This window comes from Ochotona curzoniae, unplaced genomic scaffold (genome assembly GCF_017591425.1).
Source record: "Ochotona curzoniae isolate NIBS_2020 unplaced genomic scaffold, NIBS_Ocur_1.0 contig_2692, whole genome shotgun sequence".
Lineage (NCBI taxonomy): Eukaryota > Metazoa > Chordata > Mammalia > Lagomorpha > Ochotonidae > Ochotona > Ochotona curzoniae.
Window position 1 is genome coordinate 14,085,360 of NW_024465556.1, and position 26,131 is coordinate 14,111,490.

General features: G+C 44.8%; 1 protein-coding gene across 1 annotated transcript; it reads right to left on the minus strand.

Moving 5' to 3' along the window:
- Window positions 1-438: 438 nt before the first annotated feature.
- On the minus strand, window positions 439-26,063 carry PBLD (phenazine biosynthesis like protein domain containing). Its single transcript, XM_040975856.1, has 10 exons — window positions 25,975-26,063; window positions 16,295-16,438; window positions 10,202-10,301; window positions 9,424-9,522; window positions 8,341-8,450; window positions 8,223-8,252; window positions 6,046-6,134; window positions 5,618-5,796; window positions 1,913-1,975; window positions 439-927 (listed from the first exon to the last, which is right to left on the minus strand). Exons 2-10 carry the CDS (start codon window positions 16,394-16,396, stop codon window positions 815-817), a joined length of 885 nt encoding a protein of 294 aa, XP_040831790.1. The 5' UTR covers window positions 16,397-16,438; window positions 25,975-26,063; the 3' UTR covers window positions 439-814.
- Between the last annotated feature and the right edge of the window lie 68 nt (window positions 26,064-26,131).

Here is a 26,131-nt window from a genome sequence, read left to right on the forward strand (position 1 = left end):
CACATAAAAGGAACTGAATGGTTTGACTCTAATCTGAGCCAAGCCGAAGGCAAGGCTGCAGGCCCTGGGAAAGCTTACTGCCAGCGCCCAGGGAGGTCCTACTGAGAGACTGAGCATAGCCAGGAGGATGAAGGCTGGGCTCTCAGGCATGCTCCACACGGTGGACTCATGCATCAACAGGTGCAGGATACACGTGTCCTGCAAAAGTAGAGTCAAGAGATGCAGAAGTCAATCAGGGAAACAGAACTTCAATGGGATATTTCAAAGTAGGCATTTCTAATTTAGGGGATTAGTTGTGCACCAATATTACCATGCCTTAAGCAGCTGAAAACAACACACATCATTTATTATTGAGGGTTTACTCATTTATTTGAAAGGCAGAGTTATGGCAGGGGTTGAGGGTGGGAGAAAAGCAGAGACATCTTCAGCCACTGGTCTACTCCCCAGATGGCCACACTGCCCAGGACTGGGTCAAGTTGAAGCAGGGCCAGGATCTTCCTCCAGATCTCCGTGGTAAGAAACCAAACACTTGAGTCATCCTAACCTGCCTTTCCCAAGTCGTAAGCAGGAAGTCGCATTGTAAGTGAGGCTTCAGGGACATTATCTTCATTGCAAATATGCACACAAATTCCTGGAGCATAGACTCAGTTAATTCATCTGCAAGCGTGGTCAAATGTCTGCATCTTCAGTTTTTAGCACAGAGGTCAAGCTGGCTGCCGTCCATGATGTCAGTCGGCTCAAGCCAGGGCCTGGCATTTCTTAAATGCACACTGAGCCTTCTCCCACCAGAGAGCAGCATCCCAGGGCACCGTGCCTAGACACTCAGCGTGCCCTCAAGCACAATGGCGGCATCTCCCCTGATGTCCACACGTCCACCCACTCGCAGGGAGAGCTTCAGTTCTCCTCCTCGGCAGGAACACTGGAAGGCTACAAGAAGCAAGGCATGAGTCACTCGTGCAGAGCATTTTCACCCCAAGAGGCAACAGAACACGCAGAAAGGCCTCTTCCTGCAAACCCCAGAGTCCCCCCAGGGTGGCATCATGAACAGAGTTCCACAAACTGTCCCCAGGCCTGTCTGCCAACCACATTCCCCTGAAGACTGAAAACACACAGCCTCACTTGTTCTGCTCCTGGGCCACTGCCTCTGCTGCTTCCTGCCATGCCCTGTCCATCCCAGCCAGAGTCTGGAGGAAGCTAGGATGTGTGAGGAGACGGGCTAGACCAGCATTCTCCCACAGTGGGGGTGATCTTGGCCCCTTCTCAGCTCTGAACAGAACACGGAGGATTTGCTCACTCACCACAAATCTAACCCACAGAAGAGCACAGCCTCAGCCTCCCTGGGGCACAGCGCTTAGAACAGTGAGACACCCTCCTGGCCAGGGAAGGAGCACACCACTGTGCTGCCTCCACACCAGGTCCCTGAGCCAGCCCTCCCGCTGACCTCTCTGTCCTTTAGGGTCAGACCCCGCTCTGACCATCAGGCGCAGTGCCTGCCTTCCTGTCCACAGCCTCCTTCCCACACCCCTCAACAGAATCCTGACCTCTGGGGAACTGACTCTGACCATAACTGCTTTGATTCAATACTGCAACAAGCAATACTGTGACAAGTGTGTATGTTTGGTCACTGTCCAGTCTCACTTACCACACTATGAATCATCTCTGGTCAGAGATATGCAGCAAGTTCACCTTACTCAATAAACACTCACTGGGGCACTTACTGTATTGAAAGTCTGTGTGTGGTGGGGAGGCAGAGGAGGAAGATCAAGAAGGGAGAAGGGATTTTACAACCTTTCATTTATAAGGGGACAACCCACATGTTTTATTACATTTTCAAGAGAACAGCACAGATGAGTGGGAACAAGTGCTCAAAATTAGGCAAATGAAAAAGAAATTGGAAAAGGGGTCACCCTACCCCGCATTTCTTTCTTGCCCAGTTCCTGGGACCAGTAGCTGCTCAGAACAGTGTGTGCTGATCCTGAAATAAGTGGACATTTAATGAGAGAGTTACAAAGACAAGAGACAGTTTTAATTTGTCAGCAATTACAGGCAATTATGTAGTGTGTGTGCACTTAAATCACCCACTCAGTCCAATCTGTGTTTCAGCAGTTACAACCATGACCTGAAGTCTAACAACCCCTTATGTTGCTCCACTTCTGACCCACATCCCTGCTAATGGCCTAGAAAAGCAGCAGAAGATGGCCCCAGCGCTTGGGCCCTTGCACTCACATGGGAGATCAGGAAAATTTCTATATTTCTTGGCTTCTTCCTGATCTGCCATAAGTAGCTGGGTAACGAACCAGCAAATAGAAGATAACCTCTCTCTTTCTCTTCCTTCCTCCATAGCTCCCTGTTACTCTTACTTTCATATTAATGAATAAATTAGAAAATATATATTCAGGCCAGAGCTGTGGCATAGCCATATAAGCCCCTGCTTTATCACCAGCATGCCAGATAGGCACTGGATTGTGTCCTGGCTACTCCACTTCCGAAGCAGCTCCCTGTCTGTGTTCTTGAACGGGGCAGAGGATGGCTCAAGTACTTGGGCCCCTGCACCCAGATAGGAGACAGAGAGGAATCTCCTGGCACCTGACTTGGGATCAGCTGGACTCCAACCATCACATACATTTGGAGAATGAAACGGTAGCTAAAAGCTCGCACTCTCTCTGTATTTCCTTCCCTGTAAAAATCTGCTTTTCAAATAATAAAAGATTCTCCAAAAATCACGAAGAAGGGTAGGGTGATATCTTAGTGGCTAAATCCTCCTCTTGCAATGCGATGGGATCCCATTGACGGCTGACAGGAGCTGGTTTATGTCCTAGCTTCTCCACTTCCAATCAAGCTCCCTGCTTGTGGCCTGGGAAAGCAGCAGAGGATGGCCCAAAGCGTTGGAACCTTGCACTCACATGAGGGAACTGAAACAAGGTCCTGGCTTTGTTTAGCTCAACTCTGGATGTTGTGGCCACTTGGAGATTGAACCAATGGATGGAAGATCTTCCTGTAAATCTGCTTCTTTCTAAAAATCTGCCTTTCCAATAAAAATGAATCAATCTTTTATAAAATCACCTAGGAACCAGCATAGTGGTGTGACAAGCTACCCTTAATCTACAGTGCTGGCATCCCATGTGGGCAGTGTTTTGTGTCTTGGCTGTTCCATGTCTGCTCTACTCCCTGTTAATGTGCCTAGAAAACCAATGGGCTCCTGCATCCACATGGGAGACTTCTAAGAAATGTCATGCTCTCAGTATCAGACTGGCTAAGTTTTGCTTTTACAACCATATGGAGAGTGCCCTAGAGGATGGAAGATCTCTCTATTACTTTTCTCTTTCTCTCTTCCGCCCTTCACCCTTTCCTCTGTGATTCAATCAAGTAAAATAAGTAAAATTTGGGACCACCACTATAGTGTAATGGTTAAGGTCCTCACCTTGCATGCAGTGAGGTCCCACTTGGTTACCAGTTATAATTCCAGTGGCCCTGCTTCCTGTCCAGCTCCCTCCTTCTAGCCTCAGAAAGCGGTTGAGGATGGCCAGGGCTTTGGGAACCTGTACCCACGTGGGAGACCCAGGGGAGCTCCTGGCTCGTGGCATTGGATTGGCTCAGCTCTGGCCATTACGGTCACTAGAGGAGTGAACATCAGACAGAAGACCTATTCTCTATCTCTGTTCCTATCTGTATATCTGCCATCCCAATAAAAATGAATAAATCTTTAAAAAAATAAAACTTTTGTTTACAAAAAATTCACCTAATCGTACACTGGTCAGGACACAGCAGAATGTGGAATTAGGAACAAGAAAGCTAAATTCTATCAACTATGTACAAAATGTGTCTAACTGCTTCTGAAGGGAGAATTAAACTGTAGTTATGTTTTCAGTGTTTTTTGCAAAAGATTTTTTTTATTTATGTAAAAGGCAGAGTGAATAACGAGCAAGGGAGAGAGAGATGGGGATTTTCCATCTACTGGTTCATTCTCCAAATGGCCACAACAGTCAAGGCCAGGCACATCTAGAAGCCTGGAACAGGAACCAGGAATTCTACTCTGGAACCCATGTGGTGGCAGGGACCCCAGTACTTACACCACCGCCCACTGCCTTCCAGGTACATCCACAGGAAGCTGGACTGGAACGGCAACAGCCAGGACTTGAACTGGTCTCTAGTATGAAATGTCAGCAATTCAAGCAATGCACTCTGCACTGTGATGCTGACCCCCACAACGGCAGGCTTCTCTTGATTACCAGCTCATTGTCAGCCCTTCCTAAGGAAATCTAGACCTTCCCATCAATCTCTCTACATCTTTCTCCTTATCCCTATAGTGCATATGCAAGGAAAGGAGAACTCTGGAAAAAAGACCAATTTTCCACAAACACAACACGCTCAGGCTTTTGGTAACCAAAGAACCTTTTAGGCAGATGGTTTTTCATATGACTGTACCCTAGGTTTATATTAGACATTATACAATAACATGGAGACACAAAACATCACGTCATAGCTGAGAAACATCTTTGGGCGAGGAACTCCCCAAATGGCTGTGACAGCTGGGTCTGGACCTGGACCAGGCAGAAGTCAGGAGCCTAGAACTACATCCAAGTGTCCCAGATGAGTGGGAGTGGCCCAAGCACTCAAGCCTTCACCTGCTACTTCCCAAGCACATGAGCAGGAAGCTGGATGGGAAGCAGAGTACACAGGACTCCAACCAGCACTGGGAAAGGAGATGTGGGCATCCCAAGTGGAGGCATAACCTGTCCACCACAATGCCCTCCCACAGGGCCTGGCTTTAGCCCTGAACGTTCCCCATCTTTCTCCCACCTGCACCCCAAAAAACCCTCAATCCCAAGTAAACTGGGAGGGTAAATGATTTCCATCCAAAGATCTTCACACTGGACAAAAGCACAGATATGGAGAGAACACAGCACCCTGTGCCAATCTGGTCTCTGGGAGGCAGCTGTGCTGTGCAAATCTGCTTAGAACTTCCCTTCCACAGGGAAGGGCTGCCCTGCACTGTCTGGATGCTGTTGGGCATTTTCCTGAGTTTAGCAAAGTGCTTATTTGTTGAGCTTTGACTTCCACGTGCTTCTCCTCACACTGTAACTAGGTCAAGGTCCCCCACCAAATGACCCACACAGGACGCTCCAGGCCTCTCCCAGCCTCCTTCACCAAGCTCCCAGCCTTCCTACTCAGCACGGTGGAAAGAACAATGTAGCACATCCCTGCCTTCCTTTGATTTCATGCCTCTGCACTGGGCTGCTGCAAGAGCTAGAAGTGTTGGTTCAGGCAGCCAGCCTGGCTGTTGTTATTGAAGAGTTAAGAACAACTGTTAGGCATTCACCATGTGCCAGGCACTGTGCTGGCCACTGAACATACCCTCTCTTTACAGAGCCACATGTTGTCAAGGAGGGCACTGAGTCATTACAAGTTAAGTCACATGGTCAAGATCAAGTGTTAAGATGCTAAGGACACCAACCCAGGCAGTCCTAACTTTGTTCTTCCCATGTGACTTCAACGAGGGCACAGGAGGAGCTGCAGAGAAACAAGGCAGCTCAAACTCAAGCCACTTGAAAGGGCACCTGGATGACACTTGAACAGATACTCCTCCTCTTCCATTGATGACACAAGTAAATAGTACCTGTTACAGGATCTTCAGCCAAACCAAACCACGGTGAAAAATATCTGGAGTAAAAGTCAAAAGCTGGGGTCTTCCCACCAGGCTCTCCTTTAAGGGTCAGAATGAGTCCTTTCACCTTCCCAGTGTTTTCAACTTGCGGCAGATTGCTGGTGTTCACTTTCAGGTTCTCCAGAAATGACCTTGCTCACAAACAGGGTGGGTTAGGACAAACATACATCACAGAACAGCCATGACATGGTCTATAAGAGAGGCCAGGCTGCAGCCTGCCCCAACCGCTCAGCAGAAGGGGACACAGTACAAGTGGCAGTACCATCCCCCTGAGGAATGAGACTCTATGACTGCAATCACAGCACAGCCAGGTCGAGTCAGAGCTACTAACCTGGGGGCTCAGCCCTCCCCAGTGATGACATGGTCTGGGTCCAGTTCACCTGTCATAACTGTCACTGAGTCGCACAAGCAGTTTTCGGGTGTCTGGAGAATAGCGGACATCCTGAACCAGTGTGTCCCCGATGGCAGTCTGAAAAAAGACATAAAATGTTAATGGTCATGTGTTTGTTGTCCTGAAGTGGGCATCAAGGATGCTCATACGCACTTCCTGTAGCCAGCTCCACTATCTTTAGTGACCAGGGTGCTAGCTCTGACTGGGGACTCAGTGTGAAGCTCAAGGATGGCCAGCTTTCCTTCATCCAAAGTCTTTCAGAACCTTCTTTGCTCTGCCTATGGAGCCACAGCAGGGGCACTGCCTCTGCGGCTTCTTATATGCCACAACGCACCCATTCCTGTGGGTATTTTGCCTGGAGCAGGTGCTCTAAAACCCTCTTATCCACTGTCTGCAGAACAGGTCACAAAGTCACTGTGAGGATTAATGAAGTGACCCAGTGGGAGGATGTGCAGCAGCACCAGGAGTGCTCCATACAAGGTCAGGTCTGCAAAGGACTGGCCTGCTCACTAGGGACTCATATTCTGTGACTCTACTCAGCCACACAAATGGCTTCAAATCAGGTGCCACACTGCAGTTTGGAGACCAATACCTTTTCCCAAGACACGGTATATCCTTTGCCTGTGGATGTACTTAATCCTGCTCTAACCCAACAGCATGAATATTTGGGCTTGGTTTGCAAAGCTGGTTGAGATGATGCAGGGAGAAATCTCCCCAAATCATCACTTGATATGCCACATGGCTACAAGAAGAGCTTATGTTACTGACAGTCAGTCTTGTGGCAGGCACTGAGTGACTTTTTTCTACACCCGCACAGCTGGGACTTACTCGGACTCTGGAGGACCTGTGCGCTCTGCTGTGATCAAGGACTCACAAACATCCCTACTGTGGGTCTATTCAGTCTCTCAAACCCTGTCCTGTTCTTCAAGTGTTCCTGTATTGATCTGAAAGTATTATTATTGACAGGGAACTTTACTGCCAGTCCTTGGAAGTCATACAAAATGACAACAGGCATATAAATTCCTTATCATTCCATCAGACAAGTGCTGACCTGAGGCTCCGAGTCGCTATTCTAGGTTCCTCCTATCATGAACAAGCTCACCATGATGAGTATCTTCCACTTTCTGAGCACTGTGCTTACGGCAGGTCATTTATAAAGTTAGCACATCTCACCACCTTGAGCCTGGGTAGTGGAGTGGAAAACCAGAATCCAGCATGCTTGTTTACACTCGGCAAACTTAGATAAAGCAAACACTAAGGAGATTACAAATACTGTAGTTGAAAATTCATGGAGAAACACGCCTGTGGGAGCCACAACACACCATTCATGGGATGGCCTTTTCCTTTTCTTTTTCCTAATCCGGGAGCCTCCTCTCTGCACACCAAGCTTCTGGTCATCTGGGGCCACACGGGCCATCCACGACCTCCTGGGACAAAAGTAGTTCCTAAATCACATGGGGAATGAACTGACAGAACGCAAGCATAGCATGTAGCACGTGGGACTGCTCAGAAGACTCTCAGCCATTAAGCTACTATTATTAATGCTATTATCGATGCCCATGCCAGCCTCTATATTTCCTCTTCTCTGTGAGGTTGCCTGGTCTGCTCTGTCTAAGCACAGCTCTCCCACCTCAGAAACTGGGGACAGTGACATCCTCAGAGAGTCTGCACATGTCCTTTCCACTTGATACATGCATTTCATGGAAACGCCCCACTGGCAGAAATCCCCACCTCTCACCTGAACTGGCATGGCCACAGCCCAGGCCTGTAACGCTCCTTCTAGCTACCAAAGCACAAAGGGAACACCTCTCGGTGGCCTGATGATGGGCATCCTCCAGAGACCCAAATCCCCAGAAGAATCCCAGCCCGTCTTCCGACACCTCCTCAGGTCTTTTCCTCTCAGTCGGCCACACAGGAGGCCCCTTGTCACACTCTAACTTGGAGATCAACGCTGACAATTAGGAGCTGAGGAAAACTAGTCCACCCTGTGACTGCACAGACGGGACACTAAAACGCAAACCTGAAACCCAAGCACTGCGAGTCCCAGCTTCCATTGGCACATGTAAACTGGGAGAAGTCCAGGCTCAGGGAGCAAATCCTGAGCCTTTGGGTTCAAATAACAACCGACAAAATCACACAAGCTTGAGCTGCAGTCTTTTCACCAACCTTTATCAAGGCCTCTACTTCATGGGCGTCCTAGATGGGGAAAAGGAGACAAAATCATCTTCAAGTAAGCGGGCTGGTGGTTGTACAGAGCTGAGGGCAATACTTGGCAAGAGCTGACCTGGGGGTGGGCCGGGTAAAGAGGAAAGTCCATGACGATCCCATCCTCTGCTCTAGTGGCCTTCAGTTCCCCACTCAGAGTGACAAAGGTGAGGGTGCTATTCACGTTGTCTGTCCAAAACAAGGAACAGCAAATGGGAAAATAAACTTCACTTTTCCTTTGCAGGTCTGTTTCCATTCTCTCCTCTGGCTCTAGGGTGGGGAAAACCGTCCCAGGATCTAACTTGAAAACCAAGAAGAAAACTGACTGCACTTAGCATCCCATTGCAGGTTCCAAATTCCAGCTCCTCAAGGCTCTGGACTGTGCCCCATGCAGGCTCCTGACCTTCAAGCCTTGGCTTACTAATCTGTAAATGGAACAGTCACTGAACTGCCTGCACACAGCTGACATAGTGTGTTCTCGTGCAGGTTTGAAATATCTACTAACAATAACTACAGGGTGCTACACTCCCCTTGGCGGAGATGCTAAGGGATGACAAACAAAACACCTAAGTGTCAACAGTCTTCCATGAAATCAACCAGGTCACCCCAAAGCCACCAAGCTCTGCTTGAAAACTGTACTTACAGAATGCACCCCAGATGCTGACAACTGTATCCTTTCATGCACTGACACAGAGTGTGCATAACGTCCTTAACAAAAACGAGACTACTGCCGAATTCTTTTGTCTCTTCAAAATCAGCATGTGTTGTACTAAGTTTCTCTGGGCACAGAATTACATTTTGAAGGGCAATGCTTAATTTTTCATTTAAGTAGTAGAAGAGGTTACATTTTGTTTTAATGATTCAATGTAATGTGTAGAAAAATTCTAAGCACAGAATGATTATCCCTGCCTCCATCACATACATCTCTTTCCTTTTTTCTGTAGTTTTTAGGATAACACATTTTACATTTAAATTATAATAAAAGCCTTAAGGCACTTCACTGAACAAGAAATTCAACAAATAAACACCAAGATGACCTTAGTTTAGTGAGAACACAATGACTTTCTTGATTACCAATCACTTTGGTTCATCAGACAGTGTACGTGAGAGCTTGAATACGGTATCTGCTAAGCCATGAGTTCGTCAAATAACATCAAATTACTTTTTTTGTGAAACAGCACAGCTGCAGAAGCCAGGGTGGCATGGCCACAGAGTGGAACCTCACTTGCCGGCGTGAACCACCTTAGTCCAAAGCGGGAACCTTTAAGGAAGGAAAAGGCAAAGAGAGATGAGATCATTCGGTGGGAAGCAGGCTGCAAGTGTTGGTGGCATGAGCATAAGCAACCGCCAGAGCAGGCTGAGGAAGTGTGAAGGAAGGCTAGGCAAGCATCCTGGGACTACCAGGAGCTGGATCCAGAATGGACATCCAGGGCCACCAACGTTCACATTTCCCTCATTGTGTTGCTATAACAGAATGTGTCGCAGGCTGGGGCATCTATGTAGAAAACAAATCCACTTCTCACAGCTCTGGAGGCTGGCAAGTCCATGGTGAAGGGCCAACACCTGGAGAGAACTTCTTCCTGCATCATCCCTTGGCAGATGGCAGAAAGATTAGAGGGCACACTTGCCACAGTAAGTGTTCTGCAAGCCCCACCTGCCATATGACATTCAGGCACTCACCCAGTCACCTTTTACCTGGCCCCACCTCCCAACTGTGTAGCACTGGAGACTATATTCCCCACAGCGCAGAACCATGGGGAACACATGAAACCATAGCTGGCTAGACTCCCTCCTGGATGAACTACAAAACAACAAACCAGACTCTCTCCACTTACCCTCTGCACACAAACATGAGTGAGCACCTCTCTTCCATATCGGTCCCCCCACCCAATAAATAACTTCTGGTGCCACACTTAAAGGTGAAAGAAATGCATATTTACTTTGTGTAAAGTTGTCGGTGGGTTGCAGTTTCTGGACAAAGGCTGTTTCAGAGAGGTTCATTTCCTTGGCAATGCTCTGATGTATATCTTCATCCAATTTCTAAATTAGAAAGAAATGGTTACTGAGACTCCAGAGACATGGATCAAACCTGCTTGGATGACAACTTCTACTCACTGAAAAAGTACTTCATTATTTTCAAAAACTATGTGGTTTAAGGGATTATTAAGGGACTGAAAGAACTACTATAAAGACTGTTTCCAGTGGCCATTTTGGTAGCCCAGCACAATGATCCTCAACTTCCAGGAACATGGGCTTTGAAGCTGGCACTTGCACAACAGATAGGTCAGTGTTTAAGCCATGTATCTGAGCTCCTGGTTTGAGTTCCAATCTCTTCCTGCCTATGAAGCTTCATGTTGACTCTGAATCATGGTGGCAGCAGATAAGGATTCAAGTGTATGCAACCTGTCACCTTTGGGAGAGCAATAATGAGTTCTGAACTCTTGGTTTTGATTGACCTGGCCCTGGATATTGTGGAAATCTCAGGAGTAAATCAGTACATGTATAATTGCTTCTTTTTTTCTCTCTGACTCTCTTTCTGCCTGCCCTTCTCTTGCTATCGCATTCAATCTTGCTCTCTATCAAATATACTAATTCCGTAATATTTGTGTAAAATGTATATATAGACAGATTTCAACATTGGTATAAAAATAAGAAAAAAGTGTTTTCCTTTTTTATTTTATTTTTTTTATTTTTTATTAATGTTTTCCTTTTGAGAATAAATATTGACTTTTGGGGCCTGGCACATTAGCCCAGTGACTGAGTCCTTGTGCTGCATTTGCTGGGATCTCATATGGGTGCTGGTTCGTATCCTGGCCATTCCAGTTCCCATCCAGCTCCCTGCTTGTGGCCTGGGAATGCAGCAGAGTATGACCTAAAGCTTTGGAACCCTGCAACTACATGGAATACACAGAAGAAGCTTTGGGTTCCTGGTTTCGGATCAGCTCAGCTTTGGCCACTGTAGCCAGTTGAAGAGTGATCCAATGGATGGAAAATCTTTCTCTGTCTCTCCTTCTCTCTGTAAATATGCCTTTCCAATAAAAATAAATAAATCTTATTTTTAAATGGCACTTTTGTATTTATTTTTATGGGAAATAAATTTTTACGGAGAGAAGGAAGGACAGTGAGAAAGATCTTCTATCTGATCACTCCTCAAATGTTTGCAGAGGCTGGAGATGGGCTGATTCGAAGCCAGGAATCAGGAGCTTGCTTGGGTCTCCCACACAAATGCAAGGTCACCAGCTTTGGCCATCCTCTACTGCTTTTCCAGGGTATATAAGAAAGACGGGAACTGGATGGGAAGTAGAGCAGCCAAGAGATGAACTGGCACCCGAATGGGATCCCAGGGCTTGCAAGGTGAGGATTTAGGCGTTGAGCCTGGCCCAAAAATTGAGTTTTTAAAATCACAAACTATTCACTAGTTAGATTTCAAAGTTTTAAGAAATCATAAGAAAAACCAGCACGATGGCTCAACTGGCTATTATCTGCATGCAAGCACTGGCATGCCAAATGGGCACTGGTTCTATTACTGGTTGCTCCATTTCTATCCAGCTCTCTGCTTACAACCTGAGAAAGTAATAGAGAATGGGCCAAAGCCTTGGGACAACGCACTTGCGTTAGTGACCTGGAAGAGGTTCCTCTCTTCGGATCAGCTCACCTCCTGGTACTGTGGCTGTTTGGGGAGTAAACCAGTGGATATAACATCTTTCTCTCTGTCTCTTATCTTTGTAAATCTGCCTTTCCAATAAAAATAAATCTTACAAAATGGAAAAAAAGAAATTCAGGCCTAATGTAATGACTCAATCAGCTCATCCTTCCCCTTAGCACCAGGATTCCATATGGGCATTGGTTGATGTCCTGGCTGCTTCACTTCCTATCCAGTTCTTTGTTTGCTGACCATGACCACTTATATGGTAGACTCAGAAAAAGCTCCTGGTTCCTGGCTTTGGATCAGCTCACTTCTGGTAGCTGTGGCCATTTGGGTAATGAACCAACAAGCAGATGGAAGATCTTTCTTTCTCTCCTTCTCTCTGTAAATCTGCCTTTCCAATAAAAAGATAAATCTTAAAAAGAATGAAATCCTAAGAAAAAATGCATTTTTTTATTCTTGAGTTCTTCAGTCAGAAGATAAGAATTAATCACAACATAATGAACTTTTGTCTGGTGGCTAAGATGCCTGATGGAATAACTGCATCTCGCAGCAGAGTATTGAAGTCCCAGTTCCACTCCTTATTCCAGCTTCCTGCTAATGCATGCTCTAGGAGGCAATGGCATACCACACTTGACCCTGCACTGGCTTGCACACATGGGAGTCGAGTCTGAGGTCAACCTAAGCAAGGTTTCCTGGGAGACTCCTCAACTAGACTGTGGATTCAAACCCCAGCCACAGGGAAAATCCCAATATTTGTAGTCTGACTTTATTTGCTGATGCCTGTGCAGCAGACAGCATGCCCAGATGTTCAGGCAGGACATGACAGCCAGCTCATCTAGACCAACAGGAGACGTTGACTGCCTTGTCAGAGGATAGAAAGTAGAACAAGTTGGACCAGTCTCTTGGCCTCTTAACTAATATTAAAAATAAGAAAATAGAAATTAAAATATACAATAATGATTTTTAAAATGTACTCATCCACAATACTGGATTTGGGCTCCAACATTTTTCCTTTCCACACTACAAACTTATTTTCAGATGCTGGAGTATCTTCAACTTTTTAAACAAACTATATCAAAAACATCGGAGTAAAGTTTTTAAATACTCCCACCTGGTGGCAGTTTAGCATCATGGCTGCCTAATGGTAACAGCCCTGCCTTTTCATTCTTGCTCCTTTCTCCAGCTAAAGACAGAAACTAGTAAAACAGAAGCACCTGGATGTAGAAAGTTCTAACATCATCTAGGAAGAATCAGCAGGTTCCTTTTGAGGCCCTTGGGCTTCCTGTAGAAAGCTATGTTTCAGACAAAGCAGCTGTCAGCCCAGGCCATCTCCAGTTGTTTGTAAGGACTGTAATAGGTGCCTCCACCATTCTCTCAGAGAATCCAAAGCTCATACTCACTTTGGGTATCCTGTCTGCCCTGTACCCAGTAGTGAGGCAGCTAATGCACTGATGAAGACATTGCTTGTGGCAGGGCACTGTAATGTAGTTACCTGCCATATGAGCAGTCCACATGGGCACTGGTTCTAGTTCCTGGCTGCACCACTTCCAATCCAGCTCCCTGCAATGCTCCTGGGAAAGCAGCAGATGAAGGCCCAAGTAGTTAGGCCCCTAATATCCACGTGGCAGATCCAGATGGAATTTCAGGCTCCTGGTTCTGGCTTGGCCCAGTCGTTGCTATGGCCACCTGGGGAGTGAACCAGTAGATAGAAGTTCTTGCTCTCTCCTTTCTCTCTCTGTGAATCTACCTACCAAATATATATACCTATCAAATATATAAATCTGTTTCAAAGCAAAAACAATTTTTTTTATCTTGGAGGGTCCCATTTAAAATCCAGAGCATCTTCTCCTCATAAAATACAATATTGTACCTGGTATTTTTAGGGCTTGAAGGCTCAGAGATGATTCATTAGGTTTTACAGGTTTACTGCCGTTAGCCTTGGAGGACCTCAACGGGTGGTATGATTGTTAATATGTGTATCTCTAACCTCCATCCAAATGCCTGGCTTGTGGTAGGAATCAGTCAATATTTTACAGTGTACTAATGGTAGGCTAACTGCCTACTGAATGACAGTCAGTGTTGTAAGTTCAGCACCAACTTGCTCCTGCAGTTCCCTGTGCTCACCAGTGTGCTCTCCACGTGGTTCAGGGGCACACCACTTCCAGTCACAAGTTTATACTTCTACTTTTACTGATTATGCATTAAGGAGAGAGCTAGGGTAACCTGCAGGAGAACACGATTCTCATAGCCAGAGAGGGCTCTAGAGCAGGCCCTTGCATAGCAGACAGGTCAGAACTGCAGCCACCTGCATCATGTGTGAGCCCCAACTACCTGCTACAGAGCTGGGACTTAAACCCAAGCGTTCTGATACGGAATACAAGCATCCCAAATGGTGTGCCATATATACTTGATCAAACTCCCATTCCAAACAGATCTTCTAAGTTTCCTGTTTAATGAGTATATGAGAATAAAAAGGACTAAGTTGGGGAATAAGGGAAATTCTTATGATCTGGTGAAAACTGGATATATAAGTCACTCAAAACCACTCTCAGAACTCTTCAAAACAATGGCACAGGGGCCACACCCAGGTCTCTGGACAAGCAGCTAATTCCACAATTCCTTAACAGAAAGTTATGGTTATCAGATGACTCCTAGAGAAAGCTCACCATTTGGGATCTGGTTAATTATTCTCTCACTAATCTTCCCAAGCTCTGGTGTTACTGGTCATGCCTATTAACTTTATTACCTTCTGCATTCTCTGGAGGGAAAGTGCCAGCTACAAGGTTACATAATGAAAGCCCAGGAAGGAGGATCTTGAGCACCATTTTCCGGCTCCACTGGACGAGGGAGAGCACTGGTGTCTTATAGACTCCCCCAGAGCATCCCCTGGCTTCAGAGTCTCCTGGAGGCACACCTCCCCAGCCCCACCGTGGACTGCACCTGGAGTCCATGATGAGCTCTGGAGCCTGGTGCTGCTGGGCTCCCACCCCTGCAGGCTCTGCAGTCCTTAGTCAGGGATGAGCCAGGGCACAGAGATCACTGAAGTTACTCAGATGATTTTTCTTTAAAAATTTATTCATTTTTATCTGGAAGGCAAATTTATGGAGAGACAGAGGGAGACCTTCCAGCTGCTGGTTCACTTCTCAAATGGCCACAAAAGCTGGAGTAGAGTAGATTAGAAGCCTGGAATCAGAAACTTCTTCCAGGTCTCCCATGTGAGCACGGCGGCCCAAGGAATTGGACCATACTCCACTACCTTCCCTGGCCAGAATCAGGGAGCTAGATCCGAAATGGAGCAACCAGGACTAGAACCAGTGTTTCTATGGGATAGCAGTACTGCACATGGAGGATTAGCTTGATGAACCACTGAGTTGGCCACCTCAAGTGAATTTTCACGTGCAAGCCAGTGAGATTCACTCTGCTCCAAAGTCCCCAATAAATACTTTACTGAGAATATGACTTACTTAAAATCACCAATTACTACTTTCTCCACAAGAAATTCTCAATCTACTGTAGTACTAACTGGTCTCAGTGGAAGAAAACCTTATCCCCTTTCCACTCCCAAGGGACAACACAAAGCCCCAAAGATCAAAGAATATTTAAATATCCTAATCAGAAAGTATATTCCAGGGGCCAGTACAGTGGCATAGTAGGCTAAACATCAGTCAGCTAACACCAGAAACCCATGCTGGAACAAGTTCAAATCAAAACTGCTCCACTTTCCAATCCAGTTCCTTGCTTGTGGCTGGGAAAGCTCTTGGCTCTCAGCTACAGATGAGCTCAACCCTGGCCATTGTGGCCATTTAGAGTGTGAACCAGCAGATGGAAGACCTCTTTCTCTCTCTCTTCTGTCTTGTTCTCTCTGTAAATCCTTTCAAATAAAAATGAAAAAGCAAATTCAAAATGCAATTTTCAGTAAGATAAAACCTCTGTTCTTGAGCACTGAAGATAATTCCTTCTATCTCTTTCTTAATTATTTACCAAAATGTCTCATTTCAGGCCCTTGAAAAGAATACCAAGTAGTATGAACTGTACACACTCATACATATCCAGGTAGATTCCTATGTTGAATGCATTCTCAGCCATGTTTGGTCATCTAACTTCATTCTCAAAATTTTGTGCTCACTCAATGAAAACGCGATGGCTAAAAGGAGAATCTAGTACCTTTTCTTTAATTGGCTCTAGTTCCTCTTTATATGGATATTCATTTCTCTGGACTTAAGCCAACATAAGAATTCTGATCCTGCAACAGGGTCTAAATTAACCTGTCAACACAGACACCCTTTAAAAAAAAAAATAAGCTTCAAATTTGTTGTTTTAAGAAATGCCTGCTTCTACAGGAATCTAGCATTTTAGGAACGGCACTTCAGCACCACAGACTTACATTTTCTAGGAGGCAAACAGCAGCAGGATTTCCACGAAACGCTTTCGCTGTGAATGCGTCTGCTATAAAAATAGGGAGCTTCATTTTCCTTGCAATGTGCATGTGAGATCTCCACAAAGCGCTGGTAGCAGGCCTCACTTAACACTGAAAAAAAAAAAAACCAGTTAATGTTTTACTCGGTGTACAGCAGCAGCTTACAGGTAAGTAGGGCAATAATTCTAGCACATCTCATTTCATTAAAAGTTTCATTTACTTATTTATTTAAAAGGAAGAATTAAAGAGAGAAAAGGAGAGAAACGAGACAAAGGTCTTCCACCTGCTGATTCACTCCACCAGATGGCCACAATAGCCAGGAATTGGTAAGGAAAAGGGCAGGAGGGGCCAGGAGCTGAATCCGGGTCTCTCATTGTGGCAGAAGCCCAAGTACTTGGGCCATCTTCTACTGCTTTGCACAGGCCACTAGCAGGAAGCAGAAATGGAACAACCAGGACACAAACCATACCATGTGGGATGCCAGTTCACACACAGCAACTTAACTCACTATGATGTAAGCTGGCTCCTTAGCTCTCTTCTGTAAGTTTGATTTTAAGGATCAATTTGGTACATGAAGGTCATTATCTCCTGACAAACTATAAAACACAACAGAAGAAGGTAAAGTCATCTGTGGTACTCCCCTGGCCCACTACTTTCCCTAGCAGTCCACTGGTTTCTGTCTGAAAACACTGCAGACACTTCCTTCAGGTCTAATCTTGCTTCCATTTGCCACAGAAATGTCAGCAAATCATAAACCACTTTGTTAGAAGAGCTCAGTCCTTGCACCTGCCTGTGCGTGTGCCTGGAACCCTGATGCTTATTTGTCCTTCTGTGACAGTCTCAGCTTGTGTATGGTCTCCTGGGAGAACAGACAACAGAAAGGTGACTCCTGTTAGCCAGTAACTATCCACATGCAAGAACTACTTAGCTTAGCTTTACTGCAGGGTTATTGCCTCGAGATTGGGTTACTCATTAATAAACCCACCCTAATTCTTTGAAAATGTAAATATTTAGTAATAGAGTGCTGGCATTCAAAATGTACATGAACCCTATCTACTTTTCAATTGGCAAACACAAAACAAATATTAAAAAAATCACAAATAATCAAAATAAGTTTAAAATCAAAATTTGGAAGAAAATCACATCTAAATTAGTTTAGTCTTACTACACACACATACACACATATAGTGCTCAATTACCACAATTACTTTTTCCTTAAGATTTATTTATTTATTATGGAAATATGGAGACACAGAGAGAGAGAGAGAGAGACACAGAGAGAGAGCTATCTTCCACCGGCTGGTCACACTTCCAATGTTGCAACAGCCAGGGCTGGGCCAGGCAGAGTCAGAAGCCAGAACTCATCCTAGTCTCCCACATGGCGCCAGAGCCCAACCATAGGCCTGTCTTCCACTATCTTCCCAAGCACACTGGCAGGGAGCTGGACCAGGAGTAGAGAAGCCAGGACTTAAACTCACACTCCAATCTAGGATGTCCATATAACAAATGGCAGCTTACCAGCTACACCACAACACCAGCTGCCTCCCCCCGACGTTTACATCTCTGAATACTACCTGGATGTCACACTATCTCCAAAACACCAGCTTTGTTAAAATATTTACAGGCCAATTTAAATTCCCCAATCTCATTAATGCTCAAACATCCACTGCTCTGGAAAATATCATGTTCTACTGAGAGTAAAGGTTCTTTTCATTCTGATTTATCATTTCATCCATTGTATTTTATAAAGATGTTTCATCGAAAATAAGATAGACAGTATGATCTGGGCCCAGCATGGTAGCCTAGCAGCTAGAGTACTTGCCTTGCATGTGCTGGGATCACATATGGGCACTGGTTCCAATCCTAGCTTCCCATCCAGCTCTCTGCTTTTGCCCTGGGAAAACAGTCAAGGACAGCCCAAAGCCTTGGGATCCTGCACCCCTGTGGAAGATCCAAAAGAGGCTCCAGTCTCCTGGCTTTGGATCGGCTCGTCTTGGGCCCTTGAGGCCCCTTGGTAAGTGAATCAATCGAAGGAAGATCTTCTATGTCTCCTCTCCTCTTTGTATATCTGACTTTCCAGCAGAGATAAAATATTCAAAAAAGAAATAGTATGATCTACACTGAAGAACAATAGCTGATACAAACCATCCCTAGGAGAATCCAGATTTGGGATGTACCAGATAGACAGCAACCAGCTAATCTAATTATCTTCCAGGATCAGTCATCCTGTGCAATGGGTTAGGCTGCCACTGGGAGGCCATAGCCCATACAGGAGCACCTGGGCTGGAGCTCCACCCCTGCTTCTGATCAAGTTTCTTGGCAGTGCTGGGATGCAGTGATTGAATGACACCTGATAGCTAGAATTCCTGCCATTCATGTGGGGGACCCAGACAGAGCTCCTGGCTCCTGGCTTCATTCTGGCCCTGCTCTGGCTATTGCTGGCATTTCAAGAGTGAACCAGAAGATGGAATCTTTCTATGTTTCCCTCTCTCTCTACTACCCTCTTTCAAACAAATAATACACCTTTTTCTTTTAATGTTCCAAGAATCAAAGCAAACTTTTAGCACTTTCCCCCTTCCTGTTTCATATAAAAGACAGGTGCATTACTGGTAATCGTGTCTGTGTAGATGGGCACAAGCTGTACAGACATGCATTGAGTGACAACAGGATGAAGGTGTTTGCCAACCAGCTACACGAATGCCCTCTGGATTCTCATGCCTCAGAAGGCTGCTGGTCACTGCCAGCCTAACTGGCACCATCTTCAGCTATAAAGGTTGAAGTGCTACCCTGCTGGGGTCCATGCAGTAGGTGTGGATGACACAAAGGTGTGAAGAGTACAGCTCTCCTGTTTTACAGGACCCAGGGAAGCTTCCATCTGTTTGGCCGGACCCATTGTATGTGTCTCTGACCACTTTGACACGATTTCACCCCCTTTTTGCACAGACACTCAAGAATTCTGTAATCCATTGAAGCATTGTTGTTTGCCCCTGTGAGATGGCTTTTGCAACCTACGTGAGCTTGAGAGTTACTGTTATTGATAATGTTGGTGAGTTGGCCTTTAACTGCACAAAGGAATACAATTAAGCCTATGCTGTTTCTGGGCAACTTATTGTGTGCCTACACACATTGCTCTGAAATCTGGCCCAGACATACAGCATGCCTTTTGGGAAATGGCTTGATAAGAATTTTACAAAGTAATGGAAGGATGGGAGTATGAGCGGAAACTGCTATGGCAAAAATATAGTTACAGTAACCTTAAAGGTTACCCTGTCCTTGCAATTCTTTAGAACACAGAAAATGTAGTTGTTTTAGCTGCTTTAATAATTTTTTAACTAGAGGAAATAGAGGGTGATTTTATTAACATCATAGATATGTGCTTTTGATTATTGTTTGATTGTTTATGAGGTTGTAGAGCCTGCCGCTGCAGGGGGGTTTAATGTTGGAAACTTTTTGTCTTTAATCTTTATGTTTTTTTCCCTTTTGATATATTTCTCCTATTAAGTGATAGATAAGTTGTGAAAATAAGATGTAGTAGGAACGTTTTACTGATTAGTAGGCAAGCATCTGTGCTTTGGCCTTGGAGTTCTGGCCATCACCTAACAGCTACTTCTAAAGAATGAATAATAGCTTGCTTTAAAGAAACTGATTATAGTAACTTACAGAATTATCTTTAAAAGCACCTGGTTGGGGCCCAGCAGTGTGGCCTAGTGGCTAAACTGCTCCCCATGAACGCGCCGGGATCCCATATGGGCACTGGTTCTAATCCTGGCAGTTCCATGCTTGTGGCCTGGGAAAGCAGTAGAGGATGGCCCAAAGCCTTGGGATCCTGCATCTCCATGGGAGACCCAGAAGACGACCTGTCTCCTGGTTTTGGATCAGCTCAACTCCAGCTATTGCAACCACTTGGAAAGTGAACCAGCAGAAAATCTTTCTCTCTCTTTTTTTGTAAATATGTCTTTCCAATTAAAAATCTTTAAAAAATTAAAAAATAAAATTATCCAATTCATTTCTACTAGACATAAATTTGATTCAAAGACAGATATGAAATGAAAGTGCAACTGGTGCAATTGCTCAGCTGGATAATGGCATATAGGTGCCAGCATCACATATGGGTGCCAGTTCATACTCCAGCTGTAGCACTTAAGATCCAACTCCCTGCTTATAGCCAAGGAAAGCAATGGAGGACGGCTCAAAATCTTGAGACACTATACCCATGTGGTGAACCCAGAGTAGGTTCCTGGCTCCTGCCTTTGTATCAGCTCAGCTGCAGGCCCTTCAGCCATTTGGAGGGTGAGCCAGAAGGTGGAAAATCTCTCCACCTCTCTCTTTGTAAATATGCCTTCCCCCCCACCAAAAAATAAATCTTTTTAAAATTACAAAATAAAATAATGAAAAAATGTGCTATGCACAATAAACAAAAGGGAATTGCAGTGCTTATCCCAGTAAGAGACGAAACACATATTCAGATAAAAGTTGTTGCTAGAAACAAAGAATCACATTTTATGATGAAAGGATTGAGCTATCAGAGATACTTGATGATTATAAACATATACACACTCAAAAACAGAGCCCACAGGACAAGGAGCAAAAACTAACAGAACTGAAAAAAGAAATACCAGTTCTATATTTCAATGCTTATGTTCCATAATAAGGAAAAACAACATGATAGAATATCAACATAGAAGCAGAAAACTTGAATAAACCAATTAGGTCTAAAAGACATCTATCAAACACTCATGAACAATTACAGACATTCTCTTCAAATGGATATGGGACACTTTCCAGGTCAGACCATTTGATAGCTCATACGACAAGTCTTGAAAAAATGACTGAAAACATACAATAGCTTTCCACCCACACTGGAATGAAATAATCATTATCAAAACAAATTATCATTATCAATAACAAAAGGCAAGTGAAATTTAGAAAATCCCTAAAAGCGGGAAGTGAAACAGCATTCCCCAATAAGGACAGGAACGGGGCCTTCCTGGAGAAGTGGCTGATTTCAGGAACCCGGAAGGGAAGATAACACATGAGCCTGGAGCATTTTCTAGTAACAGAAAAGCAGACAGTACTCAAATAAAGTAAAGATTAAAAGGATGGGGAGGATGCATGGCAAAGGATTTTGAGAGCCAATCTCAAATAGTACCTAGTGTTTAAATCAGGGAAAATTCGTATAACAAATTAAGTATGGCACTACTGGATTATAATCCAAAGTATAAAATTAATGTCGACATCCCAGGCTGACTGACATAAACATTACAGATTGTGTGCCCCTATCTCCCTGTGTGGATTATACTCACTGGCTTGGTTCCAAAGTGGAACAAAGAGAAAAATTAACCACAGAGTGAAGGAACTTGGTCAACACTATGTCAGCCAGGGGATCAAAGGTAATGTTTTCAGCAATAAGTCACAAGGATGTGACATCAGAGGAAGGCACTCTACCTCTGTGGGCTCCCTCCCAAGAGCCAGTAGCCTCCATTTAACCATGAGTAACTGGGGAAATCCCAGTTGAAGGATATTCTGCAAAATACTTAACCAGAGGATACTAAGAAGACATGATGGTCCTGGCATGTGGTATCCTGGATGGGGTCCTGAATCAGAACAAGGACTTCAATGGGCAATTCTAAACCCAAAATGAAGTTCAGAGTTTAGTAGCAATGGAGGTTCATTAGCTGTCACACATGCATCATAGATGGTATCACTGAGATAAACCATTACCAACTGAGCAAGTGCCTGAGTGGTATATAGCAACTCTGTACTATTTTCCAACTTTTCTGTAAATCTATAACTATTCTGAAATCTAAAACAAACATTTTTTAAAAGTGGCCTGGGACATGAGTTTTGATAGCAATTAAGGTTAAATCTTAGGTGCCCGACGGGATAGCATAGTGGTTAAAGTCCTCGCCTTGCAAGCTTGGGATTCCATATGGGCGCCGGTTCTAATCCCGACAGTCCTGCTTCCCATCCAGCTCCCTGCTTGTGGCCTGGGAAAGCAGTCAAGGACAGCTTAAAACCTTAATACCCTGCACCCGTGTGGGAGACCTAGAAGAAGTTCCTGGCTCCTGGCTTCAGATTGGCTCAGGTCCAGCCATTGTGCGCCCGCTTGGGGAATGAATCATGGAAAGGAAGAATTCCTCTCTGTCTCTCCTCCTCTTTGTTTTGATGTCCATATGGGCTGCTGGCAGGTATTGCAGACACCAGTTTAACTCACTACACCATAATGCAGGCATCAAATGAAACACTTCTGTACTGGCCATGGCATCATGGTGCAACAATTCAAGTCCAAATGCTGCACTTCCAATCCATCCTCCTGCTAATGTGTCTGTGAAATCAGAAGACAGCCCCAGTGCTTGGGCTGCTGACACTTATGTGGGAGACTCACAAGAAGCTCTTGGCTCCTGGCTTTGAATGGGCTCAACCCCAGCCATTGTGGCTATTTGGGGAGGGACCCAGCAGATGCAAGATCTCTGTTACTCCTCTTTCTAAATATGTCTTTCAAATAAAATTTAATATATTTTTTAAACGTCTAGGTAAATGGTTTATTATTCTATTATTTGTCTTGTATTTTTGAAATGAATGTTTATGATATTCCAAAACAGTTATCTTATTTAAATTACTCAAGTAGTTACATTCTGCAGTTGTCATAACTTAAGTAGTTAGTTTGTAACTATTTTCCCTCACCTTCAGAGTAATCCTTTGAAACAAAAAGAATGTTCAGTATTTTTAAAAATCAGGTGAAGAATACTAGATGTTTTGAGTTTCCATTTGTTAGTGTAATAATTAAAATTGGATGACACACTTTGCTTCCATATGCTTACAATGAACACCTAGATGACTTTGGGAAACGAAAAAATACCAGGAATATAAAGTGTGTGATGAAGGCTTAGCCTGAAAAAGTGTTGAATCATGACAAGGATCAGTAACGGGAGAGGAGCTACATTATGACAGCAATCCAAGAACAAGGATTTCACAGAGCTTAGTAAGGCGGACTAACGTTCAAAAGCCTTACCTGCCTTAGACACTGAGAAACTTTTGTTACATTCCATTATTCATTTGTTACATTTTTAGTTTATTTGCTTTTCATATCTTCAATATGAAGATATTTAAGCACTTTGCAGTACTTTTGGAGGGTATGTAGGCAACTAATTTAGTTAATTTTTAATAACTGTTTCCCCCCTAGAAGAATGTAATCTGTTTCTATCTGTCCTTCCTCCCTCTTTGAGGCTCCGCATGGAATTTTCCTTTCCTCTTCATCCTGAGAGTGTAATACATGCTCACATGTCCACGGTCTTGTTTCCTTCTGACGGATGTGATACTCCAATTTTCTTCTCCCCTCACACTTCTAACAAGATCCTCTCCAGGGCCCCCCTGATCTCTATGCTAATAGGACAGTACCAAATGACTGAAAGGAAGACTAAGAAGAAAGAAAAAAAAAAAAACAAAAAACCAAAAGCAGCTGGGACCCTTAGGTCTAGCCATCTCTATGGAAACAGTTCCACAGAGTTGAATTTGGAAAGAGTTCTCTGGGGATCACTGCAGCCTGAACCAGTCTTACCAAGCCTTGGAAACAATGTTTAACTTGCAAATCCAAACATAGTAGATGATAGACCTTTGGTTTTTTTTAAGAGTCAAGTAATAAACATAGAATGCCAATCGCAATTACATTTACCCCTGTATACTGTACTTTTTTAAATTTTGAAACTACCTACTTGCTGTAACAATAAAAAGGCAAAAGAAATGCAGGCACTAATTTCAAGTTCTTCCTCAGCATTCATGTTGGCAAGGCATGCCCAAAACAACAAAATCACAACTTAAAAAATAAAACATACAAGATTGGTTGTGAAAAATCATTCATATTACAATGAATTTTATGATTCTGTTTCACAACACAAAAAGTAACTACCCATATACATGGATTTTTTTAAAAAATGTGTACCATAATACAAATTATCTTTTAATTCCATTTTCCATGTTCTTTGGAAGCACCCTACTATATGGAAAGAATGCCAGATCCAATCGAGCTAGGAAATAAATGTAATTCTGGTGAGAAACAGAGAGAGCTATTACAGAATTCCATCTGCCAAATCAGGCTGAAAAATGGAAAGGATTCAGCAGTGACCTGACTCAAACCCAGCGAGGGAGGACCAAGGCAGCTTGGGTGCTTCCTTAGCAACACCGCAATTACTTTTATAAAGAGAGGAGGTGACAGGACAACCAAGTCTCCAGCCAATAACCCAGTAAGCATCAAGTGCCCCGAGATGGCAAACCTAGTTTGTCACAGGAAGTAATTAGGATTTTTCTAAAATGATGTCTGCTCACTTAATTCAGCAATAAACGACTTGCAGCCCCAGGAATGTTCATTGAAGATTTGGACCCATGGAGTAAAAACCATTCGGATTCTAATCCTCCCTGCGCCTCTCGGCTATGTGACCTTTGGCAATGGTTTTCACTTCTCTTGGACTCAGGCACTGCTACTGTAAAACGCAGATAATAATGGCTTGCTGGGCCGTAGAGAGCTACTGCAGTGGGTGGCTGGCTTTTGCTGGCATTTCGGGGGGCATGAACTGGAGAATGGAAGAGCTCTCTCTGCCTTTCAAATAAAAATGAAAGCAAAATTATAAATCTTTAAAGGGCTGGTGAATTACGTACATTGTTTTGCTCAAGCAAGCTCTGGACCAATATGAGCAATTCAATGATAGCATCATCAGACATTACCGAATTTCTTGTATTAAGCAGGTGTGAGGCTGATTTAAAACCACGAACCCCAGACCTTTCTCATGGGAAGAAAAAAAAATATGTATTTTCCTACACTGCTAGCACCCATCCTCACCCGACTCCCAAAGGACTTAGAAGTTATCTGCAAGCACCAAGCTCCAAATCTGGGCTGGCACCTGAAGCTGGGTTATCGTTCACATACGCAACCTTAACTCATGCTACACTAACACCCGACTGCAATCAACACCACCTTTCTCTCGCTTACGCCCCAAGGTGGTTCCTATCGCTTCTTCAACTCGCGCGGATCTCTTTCCTAAAATGGCCTTCCATCCTTCCCACAGAAATCTGGTTTGCATTTTTTTTAAGTTGAGAGAGAGAAAGGGGGCAGGACAAACCAAGACGTATCTTAAGGAACCAGGGTGGCCCGACCACGCAAAAAGTGCTTCTTAGGGAACGCTTACAAACGCAATTTCAAGCACGTTTCCGTGGCCGACTGAAAGACAATGCCAACAGGGAGGAGATGCCATGAAACGGCTGGCGGCGCAGGCAGGCGCCGAGGGCAGGAAATGGATGTGGGATCCGAGGCTGCCCCCGGCGAGGCGGAGGGCGGCTCGGGGCGAGGGCAAGAGGACGGATCCGTCCTGGAGCCCAAATCGGGGCCCGGAGGACACTCTTCTATCTTGGCAGCCCAGAGTCTTTTCTTTTTTTTTTCTTTTTTTTTTTGTTTTTCTTTTCTTACTTCATAATGCAAAACACGATGGCGGAGCAGGGCCCTGTCCGCCTCTGACGAACCCAAACACGTGGCGCCATTTCTCCACGCTCGGGACGCTGGGTGAGGGCGGGGCCTTGCAGGAATCCGCTCGCGGAGGGGCCTAACCTGGGATCACTTTTCCCATCCGCGGAAAAAAAAAAAAAAAAAAAGCCGTTACCTTCACAGTTCCCTAGCCGGGCTCCTAACCTCCCTCCACCCGCTCCCGGAGGGCGCGGAGCTTCTGACAGAAGAAGGGCGGAGTCGCCCGGGTCCCTAACGCAGGCCGCGCCCGGCCTCGCCCGGCCTCGCGCAGGCGCCGTGCGCGGAGCTGCACC

Excerpts from the sequence above, each read along its gene's own strand:
- PBLD (XM_040975856.1), bottom strand. The coding sequence starts at position 16,396 with ATGCACATTGCAAGGAAAATGAAGCTCCCTATTTTTATAGCAGACGCA. Across the intron at positions 9,523-10,201 it reads CACCGACAACTTTACACAAA|GTTCCCGCTTTGGACTAAGG; the intron begins GTAAATATGCAT and ends CCTTCCTTAAAG. Across the intron at positions 8,451-9,423 it reads TGTGCTGTTTCACAAAAAAA|ACAACGTGAATAGCACCCTC; the intron begins GTAATTTGATGT and ends TGTTTTGGACAG.